Here is a 21,704-nt window from a genome sequence, read left to right as displayed (position 1 = left end):
TTAATTTTTTTATTGAAAGAACAACAAAAAGAAAGAATTATTGTTTTTGAGTTGGTACAATGCTGCGGAAACTCTGACTCATGCTGATTTGCCTCTTGTTGGTCTCACCAGTGATTGCATTTTCCTCTAAACCCAGTAGGTAAATAAATGTAGGCCTAAAACTCTCGTTTCAACTGCAGAGGACAGAAAACAGAAAAATACATGAAGTCAATTAACCTCTGTGTTTAAATGTTTTTAAATGAAATAATAAAATTAAACTTAAGATTAAGTTGAATATTTTCTAAGTGAATTTATCATTCACCTGCCTATCAGGTCAGTAAAGGAGGCATGTTATATAAACACACCCTTTACACACGATCCACACACTACAAAGAGAAATGGTTAAAATGACTAACTCACTGTATTTGATTACTGTCAATAACCTTTATAGCTTGGCACCAGGGGGCGCACCAACACATATAAATGACTAAAAACGAGCTCAGAATGAAAGTAAATAAACAATCCAACCCCCTTCAAAATAATCTGTCATGACGATCTGTTTAGTGCCTGTTTATAAATTGGCTCCTGCAGTCTATTACTGTAATGTGCATGGACCCTGTAAGCCTAATGGACTGCATTAGCATGTTTGGGGGGGGACATCTAAAGAAAAACTGGCATTGCTTGTGTGCCTTTTTCATTAATGAAATTGCTGCAACAACGCCAGCACTGGGAATACAGGAAAGTGTAGCCATTAAAAACAGAGATTCAAAGCCTGAATCAATTAGAAAGACTAAACACAGTCATTTAAGCTGTACATTACAACTCGCTCCTGGTGCCACAAGCTAAGCAGAGAGCCAAGCATTGATTAATCAACTGTGAAGAGCTCTAACAGTTATCCGAGCACTGAAATGTCTCTTTGCTAACCAAGTATTTATTTCTACATTGGATTTGTTTGGAATTATACATTAAAGCTTTTTAATATTTCAGGAAGTTCATCCTTTCAGTCAAAAGTTGACTTGTGATGACAATAATCAACATACTAAAAAAAAACTCAAAATGTTTCATTTAGAATTACGTCATCGGGCATCAAGGCAGGATACACCCTGGACGGAGTGCCAACCCATCGCAGGGCACACACACACTCTCATTCACTCGCGCAATCACACACTACGGACAATTTTTCCAGAGATGCCAATCAACCTACCATGCATGTCTTTGGACCGGGGGAGGAAACCGGAGTACCCGGAGGAAACCCCCGAGGCACGGGGAGAACATGCAAACTCCACACACACAAGGCGGAACCCTGGAGGTGTGAGGCGAACGTGCTAACCACTAAGCCACCGTGCCCCCCCCACAACAAAACAAATTTGGAAATATATTTTTTTAAAGCATTTGGTTTATGGAAGTGCAGTGATTATCATTATATATGGCACCTGAAGTGGTCTTCTGCTGAGATGCTTTTCTGCTCTCCAGCGTTGTAAAGAGTGGTTATTTGAGTTACTATTGCACTTCCAGAGCCTTCATTGCGGTCTGGTTATTCTCCTCAAACCTCACCTCAAACCTCACATTAATAATTTGATGTTTTTCCTAATTCACAACCACTGCTTACTGGATTTTTTTTTTTCCACACTATTTAGCGTAAACTTCAGAGGCTGATAAAATACTAGTAGATTTTCTGAAATATTCAAACCAGACCTGGTCTGGTACCAGCAACCATGTCACGTCACTTATATATTTAATGTGAACACAAATGGAAGCTCTTGCCTGCATGGCTGGTTCGTCCAGTTCGAACTGGATAGTTCTATGCATGACCAAATTAGCCAGTGAGTGTGAAAATAAAGCAACTTACCAACTGCGTGGACCACATAGAGCTGTACATATCTGATAGTTTAATTCTCTGTAGAAGCTTAAGGTCTGATTAGGACAGATTAACGCTACACCTTTTATAGAATATAACTGAATTGAGCTAAATTCCAAACTATTGTAACACTCCAGAGGTTTAATTATACCACAATTGCAGCTTCTGTATCTTTGTACTGTCAAAAGTGATGCAAGTGCATGGTACACATTCTGTAATGCTACAACATCCTGTATGCATATATGCACTGCATATGCATTATTAGTTTGTTTACTGATTGTTTACCTATAACAGAAAAACAAGGATATTATTCCTTATTATTTTCTTTGCACTGACATTATAAAGGACTCCAGTCCAGTTTATTCATTTTATTTACCCACATACATTTCAAATTTATACACAGGTATTTATTATGAGACAGAGTTCATAATCCATTAAGAATTGTTTCCCAAGGTACCAAAAATACAATCCGAAAAATCCTTTAAATCCTTCACTGTCAAATTTCCCTTGGGAAACTTTGTGAACCCATGATTGTAAAAGCACATTTAAAACAAATACTATTCTAATCAGCTTTCAGTTCATCCTGAAAAATTTCAGTACAAACCCTTGAGAAATCAGATTATGCAAAAGAGGGTCAGTTGGAGAGATAACTCAGAAAGTTAGCTATTAAATTGGCAATGCACAAAAGAACAAAAGACAATTTCAGTGCACAGAAATTGTATAAATAAATAATGAGGTGGCATGTCTTATATTTTCAGAATGTGTTTCCCAGCCAGACACATTTTCATTAAAAGGCAAATCCCAAAGAATCCCACAGCAGCAGCCCACCTTTGGGACCGTCTATAAACAACAACACCACCACTGTAAAATTGCATTTACTAAAAAGTGTTTAATATATAGATGCCATTTTCTCTGTATTAGTCCTTGAGAATCTGTAGCACTATTTCCTGAAGCCTGAGCAATCCTCATGTCCATAAAATAAATGCAACCGTTCTGAATTCAGACGTGACTCACCATTTCATCTCTTCCACGTTTGTTCAGAGAGTCTACCTGGTTCGTGTAGGAGGATGTCCCAAATCCGCTGTCGTCTTTCGAATGTCTTAAAGAATTGTCTCCCTGAATTGGAAGTTTGGAGGAGTGAAAAGCCAAAGGAGGAATGGTGTTGACGAGGATGACCTGGAGCGGTCTGCTCGGCTCGCGGTATCGGCAGCGAATGTAGCGTGCGAACGCTGCACGGTAGGTCTTGTTGAAGAGAGTGTAAACGAGAGGGTTGACTGCAGAAGACAAGTATCCCACCCAGACAAATACGTTAAGCAGGCCGATCATGAGCGCTGGGTCGCACGTTGAAGAGTCGCACACCACCGCCATGACGTTTGTAATGAAAAACGGACACCACATGATGACAAACAGGAAGAAGACAACACCAAGGACTTTGGAGGCCTTCTGCTCGTTGCTGATGGACTGTGCAGTGCGGCGGATGAACGGCCTGGTGGATGGGACAATGGTGTCAGGGCAGAGTGAGGTCCGGGAGAATAAGCGTTCAGAGGAAAGAGAGCCTCGAGGGACAAGATCCAGCATGGACAGCCACTTAGGACGTGCTATGAGTTGGTCCAGACACAGCGTGGCCTGGCTCTGCAGGGCGCTGATCGTCAGGAAATAAGTTACCACCATGATGACAAGGGGGATGAAGAACGCCACGAAGGAGCCGATCAAAACAAAACTGTCATCTGTCAGCTGGCAGCTGCCATCTTTGAACACTTTGGTGCGGTCTTGGAGGCCAAGAACTGGAACAGGCATAGAGATTCCTAAGAAAAACAAAGATGAACACAAAAAGTTTAGTTTTAATACCTAAGATTTGGCTACTATACTATATATAAAAAATGTTCTTAACATGTTCTTTTGATAGTTGAAGGTTCCTATCTTTCGGAAGGTATGCCAACTTGTCTGATGAAGAATTCATAGATTATACACACAACATGTTTTCTTGCTTGATGAAAAGACAAAATCATGTCTACCAAAATGATCAAATTATGGTTTGCATAAGAAAAAATCATTCGTTCATTATTGATTGTTCATATCATTCATTTAATATGTGCAAAACAATAACCCCTAAACCTAAGGGAAAAAAAGCCAAACCTCAGAACTACAGTACATGAAAAGCACAAACCTGGCAACTGTACTGAAAAATTTTCTCATAAACATCTACAAGGTAAGGACTCTGATCTGATGTTGATGCAAACATGAGCGAAAGCTGTTGAAAATCAGGATTACTGTTCTTCAGGAAAATCTCATTTCCACTAATTTGCTGGAAATTACTTAAACATTTCAGAAAGCATCAGCCCATTTGTATTAATTCATTTGGCTGAAGCTTTTATCATGTCAGCTTAGAGTGGCAGTGGCCTTGAAAAATACCGCACAGGCCAGGAGATTAGTGTTATATGAAGTGACTGGAGTTTCTTGAAAAATTCCAATTATGAGATATTTGATATATCATGCCAGTCTCTCCAATTCCCACACAATGGTCATGTGAGTTCTTACCCACAGAGATAGTCCATGCAGCTGTGATCTTGACCCGTGCTCGGGTTCGGGAGTTGGTGCGGTTGTGCTGGATGGGGTTGCGGATGGCCACATATCGGTCAAGAGAGATAGCACACAGGTGCATGATGGAGGCTGTGGAAAACAGCACGTCCAAGTAGATCCAGATAGGACACAGAGCAGACGGGAAGGGCCAGGTGTAATCTGCAAACAAGAAACACTACAAGACAACAGGCCTGGAGAGTAAAGGACAAATTAACAGATTTGCTAATAGGTTTTGTATCATAACTGGCTCAAAACTTTTTGTCCAGCAGAGAACGGTGTAATTCTGAGTAAAGTCATCAAGGAACATTATTATCAATTCAAAAGATCACTCTCAAATCAGCTGGTGGATGATGGTTCTCTTAGGAAACAACGGTTCCAAGGCTATCCTGAGAACACCGGGTGTGAGGTAAGAATTCAAAGTGGGTGGGATGCCATTCCATTGTAGGACACTGTGTACACTCATTCACACACTCACAAATTCTCACAATCATTCACACCTAGCATAGTCAATCCAGCTGCTGGCAGGCCTTTGGGATGTGAAAGGAATCCAGAGAACCTTTAAGCATTTTGTCGTTAGAAATAAATAGAAACTAGCAATTCAATTAAGCTAGGAGGACCCTAGATATGGATTTTGTGAAATGGGAAATTTATAATGATGGGAATTCTGTCGCTTTTCAGTGAATTAGATCATATAATTCGATAAGAGTTCACAAAATTATAGTTGACTCCCATAAGGCTTATTTCCATTTTTCTCAAAAATTAAAAAAAAAAAAAAAAAGGTGATATTGTAGTGATTGTTTTTCTTTGGCTGAAATTGGTTCATGAAATATTACTCTACTATCATTACATTGCACTATATTACCAAAATAAAACCTGTTTAAAAATTTAAAATCAGCAGGGCACTACAAATGTAAGCAGGCTAGCATTGTGCCTGCTGTGTCTGTGCTTCATTAAGAAGATTTATTTCTATTTATTCAGGTAACTGATTGCATCTTTAACAAGCAGCCCTAAAACACAAGGCTGAGAGGCAAACACACAGCTCAGCGTTCATGCTAACAAAAAAGCTCAGATGCTGAAAAGAGGTTTCCATGGAAGTATTTTGGTTAAATTAATCAGCAAGAGCATCGCTATTGCCGACATCTAAACAACAAAGAAAGTAAAAAGTGTTCATCTAAAAGAGTGAATTTAATGAGGCAGCTCATTTACGAATGACACATCAATAGAAATTCTGCATTAGAATTAAACTAACATGTTTATCTGCTTTACATATGAAAAAAAATGACTTTATTATGTAATGGCCATGAGGGTTTCTGAGAGACTTCAAAAACCCTTTTTAAAAAGGTATGAAAATGAGTCTGATTAGCAGTTTCATTCCAGAAAAGAGTGAAATGTATCGGTATACTGTATTAGTAGTTCATGTAACCTACAAAGCAATTCATGATCTGTAAATGATCTAAACACATCCTGGAAGCTGGCACTGACAACCTAAATCATGATTGCTTTTCATTTCATGTCAGCACATCATATCAAACAGATTTATGCTCTTTGGAACTAAGCATCATACCCTGAGCAAACTCTAGATGTGAATCCATCTGGGATGAGGTTCATTCTGCTTACGATTGCAAAGCTTAATGACTATTAGTGCACAATTGTGCTGAACAGAAAGAAAAAAGAAGCGGATAGGAAGGATGAAGGAACGCCGGAGATTATGTGCCAAGGGATTTGGGCTGTGAAAGCGATGGAACGAAGGGGAAATTTAGAGCATAGCCCCAGAACTCATTACAGCTCTTCAGTCACACTTTGGAGCTGTTACATCATGGAAGGATTCCCAAAATGCCTCCAATGCTCATCACAAGAGCACGAAATTAATCTGAGAACAAGTGTGTGAAGGAATGCTATCCATACGTTTAAAATACGTCTCTAAATCATCTTGCCCCTTAACTTGTGTTAATGTTTTTGTTAAGATAATATAAAGTGTTCTGTTTCAGTACTGTTAAAGTATGACTGCTGTGTTCCTTTAGCGGAATCACTCACTCAATTTAAAGAGCCATTAGAGTTAGGGTTAGGGTTAGGGTTAGGGTTAGTTAGGGTCAAGAGGTCAAGTGAACATGAAGGTAAACTTTAGGAGCATAATCACAAATTATTCTGATCTGACACATTGACAGTTGATGTGTGTCTGAGTCATCAGGACAAGTCAACTAAGTCTACTGTATTGAGAAGAAACCATACAGAGGATCATATACAACATTAATTTATGCCACAGTTCTGTTAAATTCTCAATTCTCTTGGTAAGAAGATTTTCAGTAATTGTCTATAAGAAGGTCTTCGGTAATTGTCTTTAACAAGGTGTTCAGTAGTTGTCTATAACAAGGTGTTCAGTAATTGTCTATAACAAGGTGTTCAGTAATTGTCTTTAACAGCAGCTTTGACAGTAGTTCAAATTAGAGTAAATATTAAACCTATTATCTTTACTTATAGTACATATACAGTAGTTAATAGGCTATCAAGCTATCTGGATCATGAAGCTGCACATATTCCTGAAGTAAAAGTTATATATTTTCCTGAGGTTAAAGTTACATGTTTTCTTGAGGAAAAATACAACTTCTTGAGGTAAAAGTTACATATTTTCTTGAGGTAAAATATGTAACTTCTTGAGGTAAAAGTTACATATTTTCTTGAGGTAAAAAATACATCCTCCTGAGGTAAAAGTTCCACATTTCCCTGAGATAAAAGTACCATATATTCCAGAAGTAAAAATGACATGTTCTTATGTAAATGTTACATATTCCCTGAGGCAGATGTTACACAATATCCCGGGGTAAAAGTTACATATTTTGGTGAAGTAAGTCATAACTGACATGTTTCTGAGTTTAAAGTTACACATTTTCTTAAGGTAAAATATACATATTTTCCTAAGGTAAAATTTACATATTTTCTTGAGGTAAAAATACATCTTCCTGAGGTAAAAGTTACATATTTTCCTGAGGTAAAATTGTACACATTTTCCTGAGGTAAAAGTTACATATTTTCTTGAGGTAAAAATACATCTTCCTGAGGTAAAATTGTACACATTTTCCTGAGGTAAAAGTTACATATTTTCTTGAGGTAAAAAAGTACACATCTTCCTGAGGTCAAATAAAAACTTTGGGAGGTCATTTTTAAGCTTAAAAGATTATTTCGAGCACCCACTAAGGTATCAAAAAGTAATTATTTGTTGCTTTCCACATCAAAAGACTTAGCAGCATCTTTTCATATCTCTCAAAATGTCAGACAGAAGCAGAATCCAATTTACAAACACGTCAGCAGTATCCAATGCTTTATTTACAATAGGATGTGCCCCATCTGCCATCTTCTCAAATCTGATGTACAGCCCAGATTTGTGCCACTGGAAGTGCTGGTGTGAATGATGTACACATCAGATTGGGGTTTTCTCTGTCATTTGACCGACACTGTGTTTTTAGATTTGCTAACCTTTTCCGGGGAACTATTTTGGCACCCACTATTTAAAAAAGAAATACATGACCTTCAACACGGTGTGTGAATTAGAGCTCAGGACAGGCATGAAATTGAAGCCCGAGCCAGGAAGAGTGATAATAAATCTGTCTCTCACCATCTCTGACTTGCAGCTGCTGCAGGATGGAACAGTGGCTGGAGAGAAGAAAAGTCAGGTCATAGATATCAATGCTCAAAATATCATTACCAGCACTGAGGCTGTACTACACCGGAGCTATTTCGAATTCTCTAACAAGTGAACCAGGTGGGGGAATCATGTGGGAAATACAGGCTCAGCCACAATAAATGTTGTACAGATGAAGAGTTCTGTCAAAAATTGTACTCTACAAATATATTCTTGCTAGCACAGGTTCATCATGTAAGAAAAAGAAAAATCATGTAGGAAAATAATTTTTTTTGTTCACAGTGGAACTTCCAAAGTTGAAAACACAGTGATATCAAGTGTCTTTTTTACACTTAAATAAATCAGGGTGCATGTTGAGTTACAAGGAAGAAAAATAAAACAAATGACAAAAAAATTAGCTTTGCTGAATCAAAAATAGTTCATTTTTTAATGTTAATGTTGCAATAGAACTAAATATAACAACTTGTGCTCTCACGTCCATTATAACAGTTATGTTATGTTATTGAGAAAGTCCTGTGCAGAACATTTACTGACTCTCTGTGACAGAGCTGACACTGGAGACTCCTTCCATAAATAAAACATCACTTTATGCAGAGAAAAGTGTCATAGTATTACAGGAAACATTTGTCTCGTTGTTGTTTACCTTTTCTTAATGATGTTTTTCCTGCAATAACGTGACGTCTCTCTATTTAAAACGTAATGTTCCTTAATTTATTAGAATGTGACGTTTATCTTATTATAATATGGTATTTGTCTTCTTTTAATGTGATGCTTTTCTCATAATAACATAATGTTTATCTCATTGTTACATGACATATTTCTCATTATAATAAGTTTATCTTGTTATAATGTGATGCTTTCCTCACAATAACATGACATCCTCTGTTATCATGTGATGTTTTTCTCATTATAACGTGACGTTTTTCTTCTTATAATGTTTTGTTTTTGTTATTATGCAATGTGTGTTTCTCATCAGTAGATTTTCTTATATTGAACATATTTTCTCTTCTTGTTATAAAGAGATCCGGCACTTCTATACTGTAGGTACGGAGCAATAACCTGACACGGGATCTTGCTGCTTGGAAAGCAGACTTCAGACTTCAAACTGACTAACACGTACAACGCTATCTAATGCCATTACATCATTTCTGTTATGATAACTCATTTCTAGTTTACAAGCATACCATATGGACATCTTTCTGGAAGAGATAAGAGAGTATAAAACAGGAAGGATAACACTGATAATGACGCTTGCCTAAACAATTTTATTTTGCTTTTTACGCTTTTCGCATGTGAATGCGTATGAATAATCTGATCCAGGTGTTATCTTGCCTTAGCCTTTTGAACAGCAGGTGAATTTCTTTGAGCAGTGAATGCATTATTTATCATGGTGTTAATGCATATCCATCAGTAAAGGCTCACAACACCGGGAACATAATTCTGAGTAATATTGTTTTTGTACGCACAAGCCAAATTATTCAGTCATCAAAGCAATAGGGTCAATATTTTTTTGATCACAGAGTATCACTGGAGCCGCATCAATGCACTTTCATTAATCCAATATCAAAGCAAAGCTAATTCCACACACGTGCTCATCACATCATTATTCATTCGGCTTAAATGTTAAATGCCATATCTGTACAGACTGCGGAAAAGAGCTGAGAAATTTTACGTACAGCTGGATTTTGTTTCCCATGAACCCAAAGCTGCCAGCTCACACTCACATTAATACAAATACTGGCAAATGTTCTTGGGCGGTCTTTCTTTTTCTTCCTAAATTGTTGATTCCTTTTTGAATAAACATGTCTCTTCTGCTTTATTCTATCTTTCTTCCTTCCTTTCTTCCTTTAGTTCCTTTCTTTCTCTGACCTTTTGGCAAGACAGCTGTAGACTGTCTGCAGATTTCTAAATTTGGTTGTGAGGGAAACCAGAATATTAAGTAAAGAATAAACACTTGTGGAGGTGCAAAATTAGAGCAAAGTCAGTACAGAGGGTGCAACTTGTGGGGTTGGGTTGAAGCGATTATTGACATCTAATCATTTTTGGCAGTTTATACTACAGTTAATGTTGTAGAACATCTGCACGACAGGTTAGTTACAGTTCTGTAATAGCTACTGTATCAACTGTTACTCCATTAACGCATTCATTGAAAAAAAATTCTGTCATGTTACGGAAAACTGAAAGCTACTCTACCTTCTTAATGACAGAAAACATTTAATCTGTTACAACACACTTACACTGGAGACTCCTTCCACAAATCCTAAAAAAAAAACTTCTCCTCATAGAAAACTTCACCCTTTTACAATTAGTTTTTTTTATTGTTGTTGTATAGTTATGTTCACCATACAAGTTCAAGTAAATGAGATGTTACTATAAAAACACCAATGAATCAACATTAATCAACACCTTCTGACCAATCACAATTCAGAATTCAGCGGTGCTGGACTATCAAATTATAACTATTTTTAATAGAGCTGCTAATCTCTTCCATCTACAATCTTTGGTTAGATTTTACTTAAATGCATCATTCATATGGCTACATGACAGCTTCATAAGCCAGACATACCATAGGACATAAACCCTACTTAAACTTAAAACTTAAAAGTTTTAAGTCCATTTTGCAGTGTTAGGTTGTATTCAGACTGTCTTATTTTATCTATAACGTGACATAGGTTTGAAAGTAAGGTAATTTGGTGAGATTGTATTAACAGGTTTATAACAGATAATAAGGCTTTTAATAAAATATTTAATCGTCATGACATTTAGAAAATAATTTCTAAGTAAAATGTGTTTACGTTATTATATACATGTAATATTATTTATTATGTGTTATAAAGCACTACTGTCCTATCAGGGCTGCATCATACCACTACTTTGGGTACTACACTACAACCCTGACCAGGATAAACTGCTTACTGAAGATAAGTGAATGAATGAATATTTAAAAAATACTTATAACAAGGCATAGCAGCATAATAATATTGTTATTATAATTTTATGTCATTTCTGTGAGCCTGAATTACAGCTTCATTGTGTTTAATAGATAGCAAGATAGGAAGACATTATATTCTCTTGACAAGCTTTATCACATCACCGTTGTGATATGTCACCTGACATAGCAGGATATAAGTGATAAAATTCTAACGAAAGTCATAAGGCACATATCAGTCAGAATCTGTCATGATTGACTCCCAGACTAACAAAAGCACACTTGACAGTGGACACGTCTTAGAATATGTCATAATACCTGTTCATATGAGCAGATATGGGTTTAATGGGCTTATAAAGGGCTTTTAAAGGTCTCATATAGCCTTATAAACAATATCCAAAAAAGAAAGGTATAACAGCAAATTTTAGATCTGAGGATTGTTATTAATAGCCTGTAAATGTAGGTGTTATGATATCTATCTTATCTTCAATCCTTAGAAACATCAATTTTCACATAATATTCACGTGTTCTCTAACGAATGTAAACAAATTCAACTGAATTTCCTTTACTTACTGTAAAGTATGGTCACCATAGCGACAGGCATGACCAGCAGGCCCAGCAGCATGTCAGTTATAGCTAGCGACATCAGGAAGTAGTTTGTGGCATTCTGCAGCTTTCTTTCCAGACTCACGGCCATGATGACCAAGATGTTTCCCGTCACCGTGACGACGATGGCCAGCAGGATCAACAGAGCCAGCCAGTTCTTCTGTACGGTCCCGAGGGCACGTGACTCGTTTACGTTTGCGTCCTCGCCGGTGTCGCTGGAGTTTGCAGAATCACTGGGTGAGACGTTACCCAGAAGCACAGGGACCCAGAGGTCTGTTCCTGGTCTGAACACATTTGTGCTCCTGTTCGCTCTTTGCTCCTCGTCAGACATGGTTGTGACGTGGTGACAGGACAGTCAGTGCAGATGGCAGATCAAGTGCAGGTATGTAGAGTGTGTCATTGAGGAGCTTTAAAGGTCTTACAGCAGAGTTTTCACCAGATGTTCTTCAAAGACACACACAGAATGGACGGAGAGCGAGGCAGCTTCTGACAACAGGCAGCTGTGATGATGGATAATGACTGGAAAACATTTGAGAAGGTTATTTGCTTTAGAAAAAAACATGGCTGTGACTCCTGACTGGTGCACCAGAGATCGAAAGCTCGAATCTTGACATTTCTACAGGCATCTGTGGCCAGGAGCCAAGAGCGCAAAATTGGCCGTGCTCTTTTCACAGCATATTCTCTCTCTCCTGTCAAATGAAGAGGGCGGCTAGCGACTTCATCCAAGTGTGTTACGCAGCAGCTTAAAAAGATGGGGTTGGCTGACTTTTCTGAGGAAGCATGTGTTAAAATTCAACCTCTACAGTCGGTTAATAACATATGATAGGGCTGGAGGCAGAGAAATGTCAGGGACGCAGAAACAAAGAATGACAAGAAGTGAAGGCAAATTTTTTTTCTAGCACAAATTGTAGATCCACGCAGCCAATCAGTGACAGTGGTGAGAGGGGATTACAAAGACTGACACGCCCCATAGGTTTCATCTCCATCTATATGAGCTGATATTTTCTTCACTGAAAACCAAGTCACATTCAGATGGAAAAAAAATAAGCAATTCATTCTTTTTTCCACCTAAGGTGTGTTTGGAGTTTGAAAATGAAACAGAAATATGGACAATCGAACTGGTTTTGGTAATGAAATGGTTACAACTTTTTCGTTTCATGTTAAGAAGAATAATTTCATGAAGCCAGTAGAGCATTACAGATTTAACACACTTAAAAAAAACTGATAAATACCGAATGCAGCTCTATATCTACATTTAAGTGTGTGTGTGTGTGTAATATAATTCTTATATTATAGTTTTAAATTTGAGCTGTTGATATACATTAGATTTTATTAGATCTGTCCATCTAATGTATGTGTGTAATCTAGTGTGTGTGTGTGTGTGTGTGTGTGTGTATATACACAGATATGGATATATAAGACTTCCTTAAAAGTTTACAATCTCCCACATGGAATAAATATCAAACCCAAGTCCAAGTTTACCTTAGAGTGACTTCAGAAGCGTTTCCTGAGCAACACGATGCTTTCTGCGCTTTTTCCACCAAGAAATCGCCTCAGCGCTCCAGAGCGGTCAACATCCGAGTGGGATAAAGTCATTGCACAATCCATTCGCCATCTCTCAGATGCTCCACACCTCGTTCTCGCTGCCTCTCTTCCATCTCTCTGTCCCTTTTCACCCTCCCTCTGTCACACTCACTCGCTCACTCCCCTTCTCTCTCTCTCTCTCTCTCTCTCTCTCTCTCTTTCTCCTCAATCCTCTCAGGCTCCTCAATCCGTAACTAAGCGCAGCTCGTTTGAGCTCTCTCCAGAAAACCTCTCCTCTCTTTGCTCCCTCGTACGACTCAGAAACATCCAAACACACGCACACAAACACACACACACATTTCTCTCCACATCCTGTATTTATGGAATGACTGAAGCAAAATTTTTATTCCTTCGGCGCCTTCAGAGTTTTCATCTCTTTCTCTGAAGCCTTGCCATCCGATCCCCATGGGGCGACTCCATCGTTTGGAGGAACGCTGTGTATCACACACTACACATTTCATTCATGTGAATTATTTCTGTAGAAACAACATCAACAACCACCCGGTTTGGAGAACCAATAATGTGAGGCAATAACAGAGGAACGTGATAGAAAGAAGCTCCGACGTCCTTCTATATATGCATTTATATCATATTATAAGATCTCACCTGAGCATTTACTGACAAAGCAGTATAAATGGTTAAATTAGAGTGAATGTGAAAAAGTCAACACACCCCAGTTAGTTTAGTTTTTTGTGGTCTCATAGTAAAAAACAAAAAGGAATATTTTATGGGGTAGAAAGAAACAGGGAAAAAGGTACAATAATCAGGCTGCATAAGCATGCATAATCATTTGTAATAAAGAATGTGACTTTGCTCAGAATGAACGCATTTAAACTCATGTTACAAAACTAATTATCCTACACCTGATTAACCTCAAACTAACATCAGCCATTTCTCTAGGATTGTCTTCTATCTTCTATCTCCAAAGCATGTACCAGAGAACACAGTGAAGCCCATCATCATCAAAACACTGAGGAAACGGAGCACCGCAGTCACGTATGGACGTCAGGACAAGATGAAAAATTATCAGAAATTTCTGCCGAGCACTCATCACTCCCAGCGGCAACAATCTATAGTATTCGTCACATATCTGGGCTGTGGGGTAGGGAAGCACTTCCTTATGGCATGTGGCAAAATGTGTTCTGGACTGATGAAACAAAGATATAGAGTTTGGCACAACAGCTAGACAGCATATCACTCAAAGACCCAAAAGAATGCAGAGCTAAATCCTACAAAAAACGTTTGCAGTATTACTACTACAAGTGACAGTGTTCAAAGGGGTGTGCAGACTTATGCAGCCATTTCCTAAAATTCCTAAAATTCCCAAACATCCCTAAAATGTTTTTGTTTTTTTTATAGAATTTTGTGATTTTGTCGAACAAATCTTGGACCAGATTTCTCTTGACATCATTGTTCACACTGTTATTTTCGAAGTAAAGCGAAATGAAACACACAGTGATTGGGTTGGAAACTGCTTGAGAATTCATTCATTCATTCATTCATTTTCTACCGCTTATCCGAACTACCTCGGGTCACGGGGAGCCTGTGACTATCTCAGGTGTCATCGGGCATCAAGGCAGGATACACCCTGGACGGAGTGCCAACCCATCGCAGGGCACACACACACACACACACACACACACACACACTCTCATTCACTCACACACTAGGGACAATTTTCCAGAGATGCCAATCAACCTACCATACATGTCTGTGGACCGGGGGAGGAAACCGGAGTACCCGGAGGAAACCCCCGAGGCACGGGGAGAACATGCAAACTCCACACACACAAGGTGGAGGCGGGAATCGAACCCTGACCCTGGAGGTGTGAGGCGAACGTGCCTCACACCTCCCCCCGGCTTGAAATAACCCAAATTACTTGTCAACCATTTTTAGCCTAAGAGCTCTGAAATCACAAGATATTACAAATGTATTATTAATCCTTAATATCAATCAATATTTAATACATGTCTACTTTCTACCTTTATTAAAATGGTATGATTAAGATTACTGATATAACCTCTCCTAGTGGAGGAAGGGAAAAGGAAAAAAAAGGTGGTGTAGCAGGAGAAAAGAGAGAGAGAGAGAGAGAGAGAGAGAGAGAGAGAGAGAGAGAGAGAGAGAGAGATCAGAGCAGTCCCTGATGGGTTCATATTATCTCTTTCGTTTTGTCCAAATGAGCAGCGGACAAAAGTGGAGAAATCGGAAAAACAGAAAACAACAAACCGAACCTCCTTTTGTATCAGACGACCTTTTAGGTCTCTGGGGGATTGAGGATTGAGTACATAGCAAGTGGGAGGGTGAGAAAGAAGGCCACAGGGTGGAAGAACAGCAGCAGGAGACTGACAGGCTGCAGGGAACAGCGAAAATAAACCCTCTGTCACTTCCTCTCCGCCTCTGCAGCTCAACTCTGACAGATGAGACCCAAACCTGCAGAGGTCCCTTGTCCTGATACAGTCTGGGGGTGGCAGTGTTCGTGTGCATGTGTGTGTGTGTGTGTGTGTGTGTGTGTGTGTGTGTGTGTGTGTGTGTGTGTAGCGTGGCCGCTGGCTGTGCTGTAATTGCTCACCTGGGAACAGGCTGCTGCTTCAGTGTCTATCACTTGGACTCATCACACACAGCTCTACATACAGCTCTGTTTGAAGTCCGCCGGTGGTCTCAGCGTGCGTCCGCTTATTAAACCCGACTCCAACGCTGCCTTCACATCTACTTATTGACGTCAGATTGTTGCACTTCAACAAAAAACCATGTAATGAACATGACAAGGCTTCTCCGATGGCCTGAAGTAACAAATCCCCTGTTAGAATCGCAGCTCGGAAACACACATTGAACACAGTGTAACATTAAACACACATTAAACACAGTGTAACATTAAACACACATTAAACACAGTGTAACATTAAACACACATTAAACACAGTGTAACATTAAACACACATTGAACACAGTGTAACATTAAACACACATTGAACACAGTGTAACATTAAACACACATTAAACACAGTGTAACATTAAACACACATTAAACACAGTGTGGGGGCACGGTGGCTTAGTGGTTAGCACGTTCGCCTCACACCTCCAGGGTTGGGGGTTCGATTCCCACCTCCACCTTGTGTGTGTGGAGTTTGCATGTTCTCCCCGTGCCTCGGGGGTTTCCTCCGGGTACTCCGGTTTCCTCCCCGGTCCAAAGACATGCATGGTAGGTTGATTGGCATCTCTGGAAAATTGTCCCTAGTGTGTGATTGTGTGAGTGAATGAGAGTGTGTGTGTGCCCTGCGATGGGTTGGCACTCCGTCCAGGGTGTATCCTGCCTTGATGCCCCGATGACGCCTGAGATAGGCACAGGCTCCCCGTGACCCGAGGTAGTTCGGATAAGCGGTAGAAGATGAGTGAGTGAGTGAGTAAACACAGTGTAACATTAAACACACATTAAACACAGTGTAACATTAAACGCACATTAAACACTCATTAAACACAGTGTAACATTAAACACAGTGTCACATTAAACACACATTAAACACAGTGTAGCACTAAACACACATTAAACACATTTAATTTATTTGTTTGTTTAACAAGATTTGAAATGCTTAAAATTATTTATTTATTTATTTAATCGTTTATTTATTTGTTTGTTTGTTTATACATACAATAATATAATACATACTGTATACATTCATTTACTTCTTTGCTATAGCTTGTAATATGCATTTTTTTCATATGAAAAGTAAATATTTATATAGAATTTTAGAATTTTTAGTTTGTTTGTGTGCGCTTTGTAAAAACTTTAAAAAACTAAAATAATACAGAGAAAAAAATAAAAACTGTAAAGATTGGTTATTTATTTATTTCTTTGTTTATTTATTTGTGTATTCATTCTTTTATTAATGAATTCCTTTATTTGTCTGTTTATTTCTTAATTTATTCAAAACACCCTCACCCCCCCCCCCCCCCCCACACACACACACACACACGCACACACACACACAGAAGCCAAGCCATTTACACTTCCTCTAGTTTTCCTTCCCCATTGTTTTTCTTGTCTGTAACTGAGGTTAAGATTGAAACTCGTTTAGTTTAAGTAATCAGTCACTTCTCTGGTCTGGTTTAACGATGTTCCTGAGCCGTCCCCAGACCCCAGGGGAAAAAGCTCAGCCTGAGGGACCTTCATATAAATCTCTACACAACCAGAGCAAACAGGGTGAATTCATCAGGAAGACTAAACTCAGGTCTATGGACTGAAATAGTTTTCCTCCAGGAGCCTCAGCTTACAGGTGCATCAGTTACAAGACGTAGCCGTATCAGGAAAAGTGCCTCGTACATCACATATTATAATCCTGTCACTTATATCACACAACAATAAGACTGGACTCTGAGACTCTGAAGGCTAGTGAGGAATGGGACAAGTGGCTCTTTACTAACATACTAACATCTAACATACTACAACAACACTGACAGAAAAAAGAAAATCGGCTGAAACAAATGAACATGATCGCAAAGTTAAGGCAAATAATCAAAGCTAGTTAAATGCTAACGTGAAAAATATGTTTCGCTGTTTGATGTTTTGTTTTACATCAGCTACAGACACGTCGCTTGAAACCTAGACAACGACGGCCGACAATATGTATAGCAGTGTTGCAACGGGATCCTGGATTCTCAGCGGTGGGATGGTGAACTGGCTGATCTCCCTGTACCTAAAAACCTAAATAGATTAACAACACAAAATAGGAACTAGTGTTTAAGGTGACTGTGACGGCGGCACGTGCACCACCGCACACACACGGAGGAAAAACCGCTCTTCGCCCACGGCATCGGCAACCCGGAAGCGGAAGAGTGGAACAGGCGGTGGTTCAGCACCCTGGCCAGCGGCACTAACCGCGAGCCCCCGATCTCCAGCACCTTGGTCAGCACCGCGGCAAGTGAGAGAGGGGCGGAGCGGCCGAAACTCCCGCCGAAAATCCCGGACCAATCAGGAGCGCCGCTGGAGCATTCACCCTCCAGGAGGAAAGCACAGCAGGAAGCAAGGCTCAGCGACTGAAGAAAGGAAAGGGGGGCGTGCTAAATGGAACTAATGTTGGTTATCTTTTCTTCCCTTTTTTCCAGAGACATCCAACTGACCTGGGACTCCACGTTGCTGGCTGAGCCTTGCTAATATCCTGGGAGGGCCGCTGTATTATTCTCCTGCCGTCCTCCTCTTGCTACCGGGTTGTGGAGCCTGGTTCTCTGCCCAACCGCCCCTACAGGAAGGACTCAGTTTTCTGCCTTCCAAAGTTCTGGTTTTTTGCTTTAAGTGAGTGAGGAAATAAATACCTCATTTCTTGTTATCTCTCACACCGCCTCTGTGCCCTTTTTTTTTTCCCGTGTCCCATCTCTCGAAGAGCCCTACACTGGTGGAGAATGCGGGCAGCGGACACGGAAGCAGCACCGGAGCCCTCTGTGGGGCAGGTGCTGCAACATCTCATGCAGGCCAGTCTCCATCAGCACGAAGTCACCCAGGAGCTGGCCAAGAGTGTCAAGAAGGCCACAGAGGAGCTATTGGAACTTCGGCGGGGGCCCCCCGCCGCATCAATTCCCCTCCCTGATCCCGGCCATGACGCTCTGCGCAGGCTCACAAAACTCGGCGCCGGAGACGATGTGGAGGCGTTCCTGGATACCTTCGAGCGCACCGCAGACCGGGAGGGTTGGCCCAAGCGAGACTGGGCCGATGCCCTAGCCCCATTGCTCAGTGGAGATGCCCAATTGGCGTATTACGCGTTGGATCCAGGAAACGCTCGAGACTATGAAACGGTGAAAGAGGAAATTCTTGTCCGCTGTGGTCGATCCCATGTCACGGCAGCCGGAGATTTCCATAGGTGGCGGTATGATCCAACTAGCAATCCTCGCCCCCAGATGGATGAACTGCTGCGTATCACCCGGCGCTGGTTGCAGAGTGATCGACTAACGGCCAAAGAGGTCACGGAAAGAGTGGCCATGGACCGGTTCCTACGAGCGCTGCCGGCCGAAGAGCGGAAGGCTGTTGGGCTGAAGGGCCCAGAGGACACCAAGGACCTTCTGAACACCCTGGAACATGCCAAGGCCACCCTAGAAATGGGTCGGGATGCTCGAAGAGACTTCCAGGCCAGCGCCCGCCACCCCCAGCCCCGACAACAGCCAGTGTCCGAACGGATCTGGGAGAGGAGACCTCTGGATAGCCGCCCCACCCTGGGACCGGTTGATGAGCCTATGCCCACCGACCCGGACCTCAGAGCCCCAACTCAGGCCCCCAAACAATGGCTCGCGAGTTGTGGCCTACACACCCCCACCATTCCAAAGGGGGCCCGCCTTACCGTGGAGGTAAATGGCCGCCCGGTGTCGGCGCTCCTGGATTCGGGGAGTACAGTCACGCTGGCCCGGCCCACTGTACTCCCTGCCCCCATAAAGTCGGTGGGGACTCTCGCGGTCTCGTGTGTCCATGGCGATGCCCGTTCTGTCCCTACCGCACAGGTCAAGATCCGTAGCAAAGCAGGAGAGTGGCCACTCCTCATCGGACTTATCCCAGATCTCCCGGTCCCTCTCCTACTGGGACACGACTGGCCGGGGTTTGCTGCCGCCCTGAAGGCCACTGCCAAGGGTGGGCTGGAACAGAAGCAGAAGGGCCGGGACCGCCGGGCGTGCATGGCTCGGGGTGACAGAGACGCCAGCGACTCCTCTCCAGGTGAGCCCCAGCCGCAGGTTAACCCTATTTCTTCACTGTTTCAACAGGCCACCCAGGAGAGAGGTTTTGGAAAAGAGCAGAAGGAGGATGACCGGCTGAAGCACTGCTGGGGTCAGGTCCTGCAGGTGGAGGGAGTCAACACCAACCCTGCCCGGCCACTTCCCCCCTCGTACTTCCTGGTGAGGAATGGGCTACTTTATTTTCACACCGATAGGAGAGGAGAACCTTGCGACCTACTGGTGGTGCCACGCCAACGTACCCCGCCTCTGCTCCACCTAGCCCACACTCACCCCTTGGGGGGCCATCTGGGACCCAAGAACACACTAGAGAAACTGCGGGACCGATTCACCTGGCCGGGCATGAACGCCGAGGTCCTGGGCTTTTGCAGGGCCTGCGCCACGTGCCAGCGGACCTCTCCCCTGAAACCAGCTCCGGCCCCCCTTATTCCCCTTCCTATCATTGGCGTCCCCTTTGAGAGGCTTGGCATGGACCTCATCGGGCCGCTACCAAAGTCTGCCCGGGGCCATGAATACATTCTGGTGATGGTGGACTACGCCACCCGCTACCCCGAGGCGGTCCCGCTTCGGAAGGCCACCTCACAGAGCGTGGCCAGAGAACTGCTCCTGCTCTTCAGCCGAGTCGGGATCCCTAAAGACATCCTCAGCGACCAAGGTACGCCCTTTATGTCTAAACTAATGATGGATCTGTGTCGGCTCTTGCAGCTCAAACACCTGAGGACGTCTGTCTACCACCCCCAGACAGATGGCTTGGTGGAACGTTTTAACCAGACCCTGAAACGTATGCTACGGAAGGTGGTAGACCAGGAAGGACGGAATTGGGACCTCCTCCTTCCATACGTCCTCTTTGCAATCCGGGAAACACCCCAGGCGTCCACAGGCTTCACCCCTTTCGAGCTCCTGTTTGGGCGGCGGCCGCGGGGCATGCTGGATGTTGCCCGGGAGGCCTGGGAGGAGCAACCCTCCCCCTTCCGCTCCGTCATCGAATTCGTCCAGGACATGCAGACCCGTATCGAGCGTGTGGGGCCCATCGTGAAGGAGCACCTTGAGGAGGCCCAACGAGCACAACAGAGGACGTACAATCGGCCCGCCCAGGCGAGGGAACTTCGCCCTGGGGACCAAGTAATGCTCCTCATTCCCAGTGCCGCCTGTAAGTTCCTGGCAAAGTGGCAGGGCCCGTACACTGTCCTCGAAAAGGTGGGACCGGTGAACTATCGGCTGCAACAGCCAGGTAAGCGTGCAGACACCAAACTATATCACATCAACCTTTTAAAAAAATGGATTCCCCCGCCGGCTGTGGTGTCTGCGTTTGCCTCCCTTCACACAGCTCCCCAAGAACGGGCCCTAGTGCGGAGGGGAGAGGATCTCACACCAGCCCAGCAGCACGACCTCACAGAGCTCCTGGACCAGTTTGCGGATGTCTTCTCATCCCAGCCAGGACGCACGGCACTGGTACATCACGAGATCAGGACCCCTCCTGGGATGGTGGTTCGACTGCGACCATATAGGGTCCCAGAAGCTCGACGCCAGGCTATTGAAGAGGAAGTAGAACGCATGCTGAAAGAGGGGATTATCGAGGAATCTGCCAGCCCCTGGTCCAGCCCCATCGTGCTGGTGCCTAAACCAGATGGGTCCATCCGCCTCTGCAACGACTTCCGGAGGCTCAACCAGATTTCAGACTTCGACAGCTATCCCCTCCCTCGAGTTGATGATCTGGTGGAGCGGCTGGGGAAGGCCCGGTTTATTTCCACCCTTGACCTGACAAAGGGCTATTGGCAAGTCACCCTGGCGCCAGAGGCGAAGCCAAAGACCGCCTTCAGCAC

At 42.4% G+C, this 21,704-nt stretch overlaps 1 protein-coding gene across 1 annotated transcript; it reads right to left on the bottom strand.

The window, feature by feature from the left end:
* Positions 1–2,190: 2,190 nt before the first annotated feature.
* On the bottom strand, positions 2,191–13,339 carry htr2ab (5-hydroxytryptamine (serotonin) receptor 2A, genome duplicate b). The gene is made up of 4 exons (XM_060867209.1): positions 13,072–13,339; positions 11,557–12,108; positions 4,376–4,576; positions 2,191–3,642 (listed from the first exon to the last, which is right to left on the bottom strand). Exons 2-4 carry the CDS (start codon positions 11,918–11,920, stop codon positions 2,837–2,839), a joined length of 1,371 nt encoding a protein of 456 aa, XP_060723192.1. The 5' UTR covers positions 11,921–12,108; positions 13,072–13,339; the 3' UTR covers positions 2,191–2,836.
* Positions 13,340–21,704: the final 8,365 nt, after the last annotated feature.

This window comes from Tachysurus vachellii, chromosome 4 (genome assembly GCF_030014155.1).
Source record: "Tachysurus vachellii isolate PV-2020 chromosome 4, HZAU_Pvac_v1, whole genome shotgun sequence".
Lineage (NCBI taxonomy): Eukaryota > Metazoa > Chordata > Actinopteri > Siluriformes > Bagridae > Tachysurus > Tachysurus vachellii.
The sequence above is the reverse complement of the archived record's forward strand: the minus strand, read 5'-3'. Positions and strand labels throughout refer to the sequence as shown.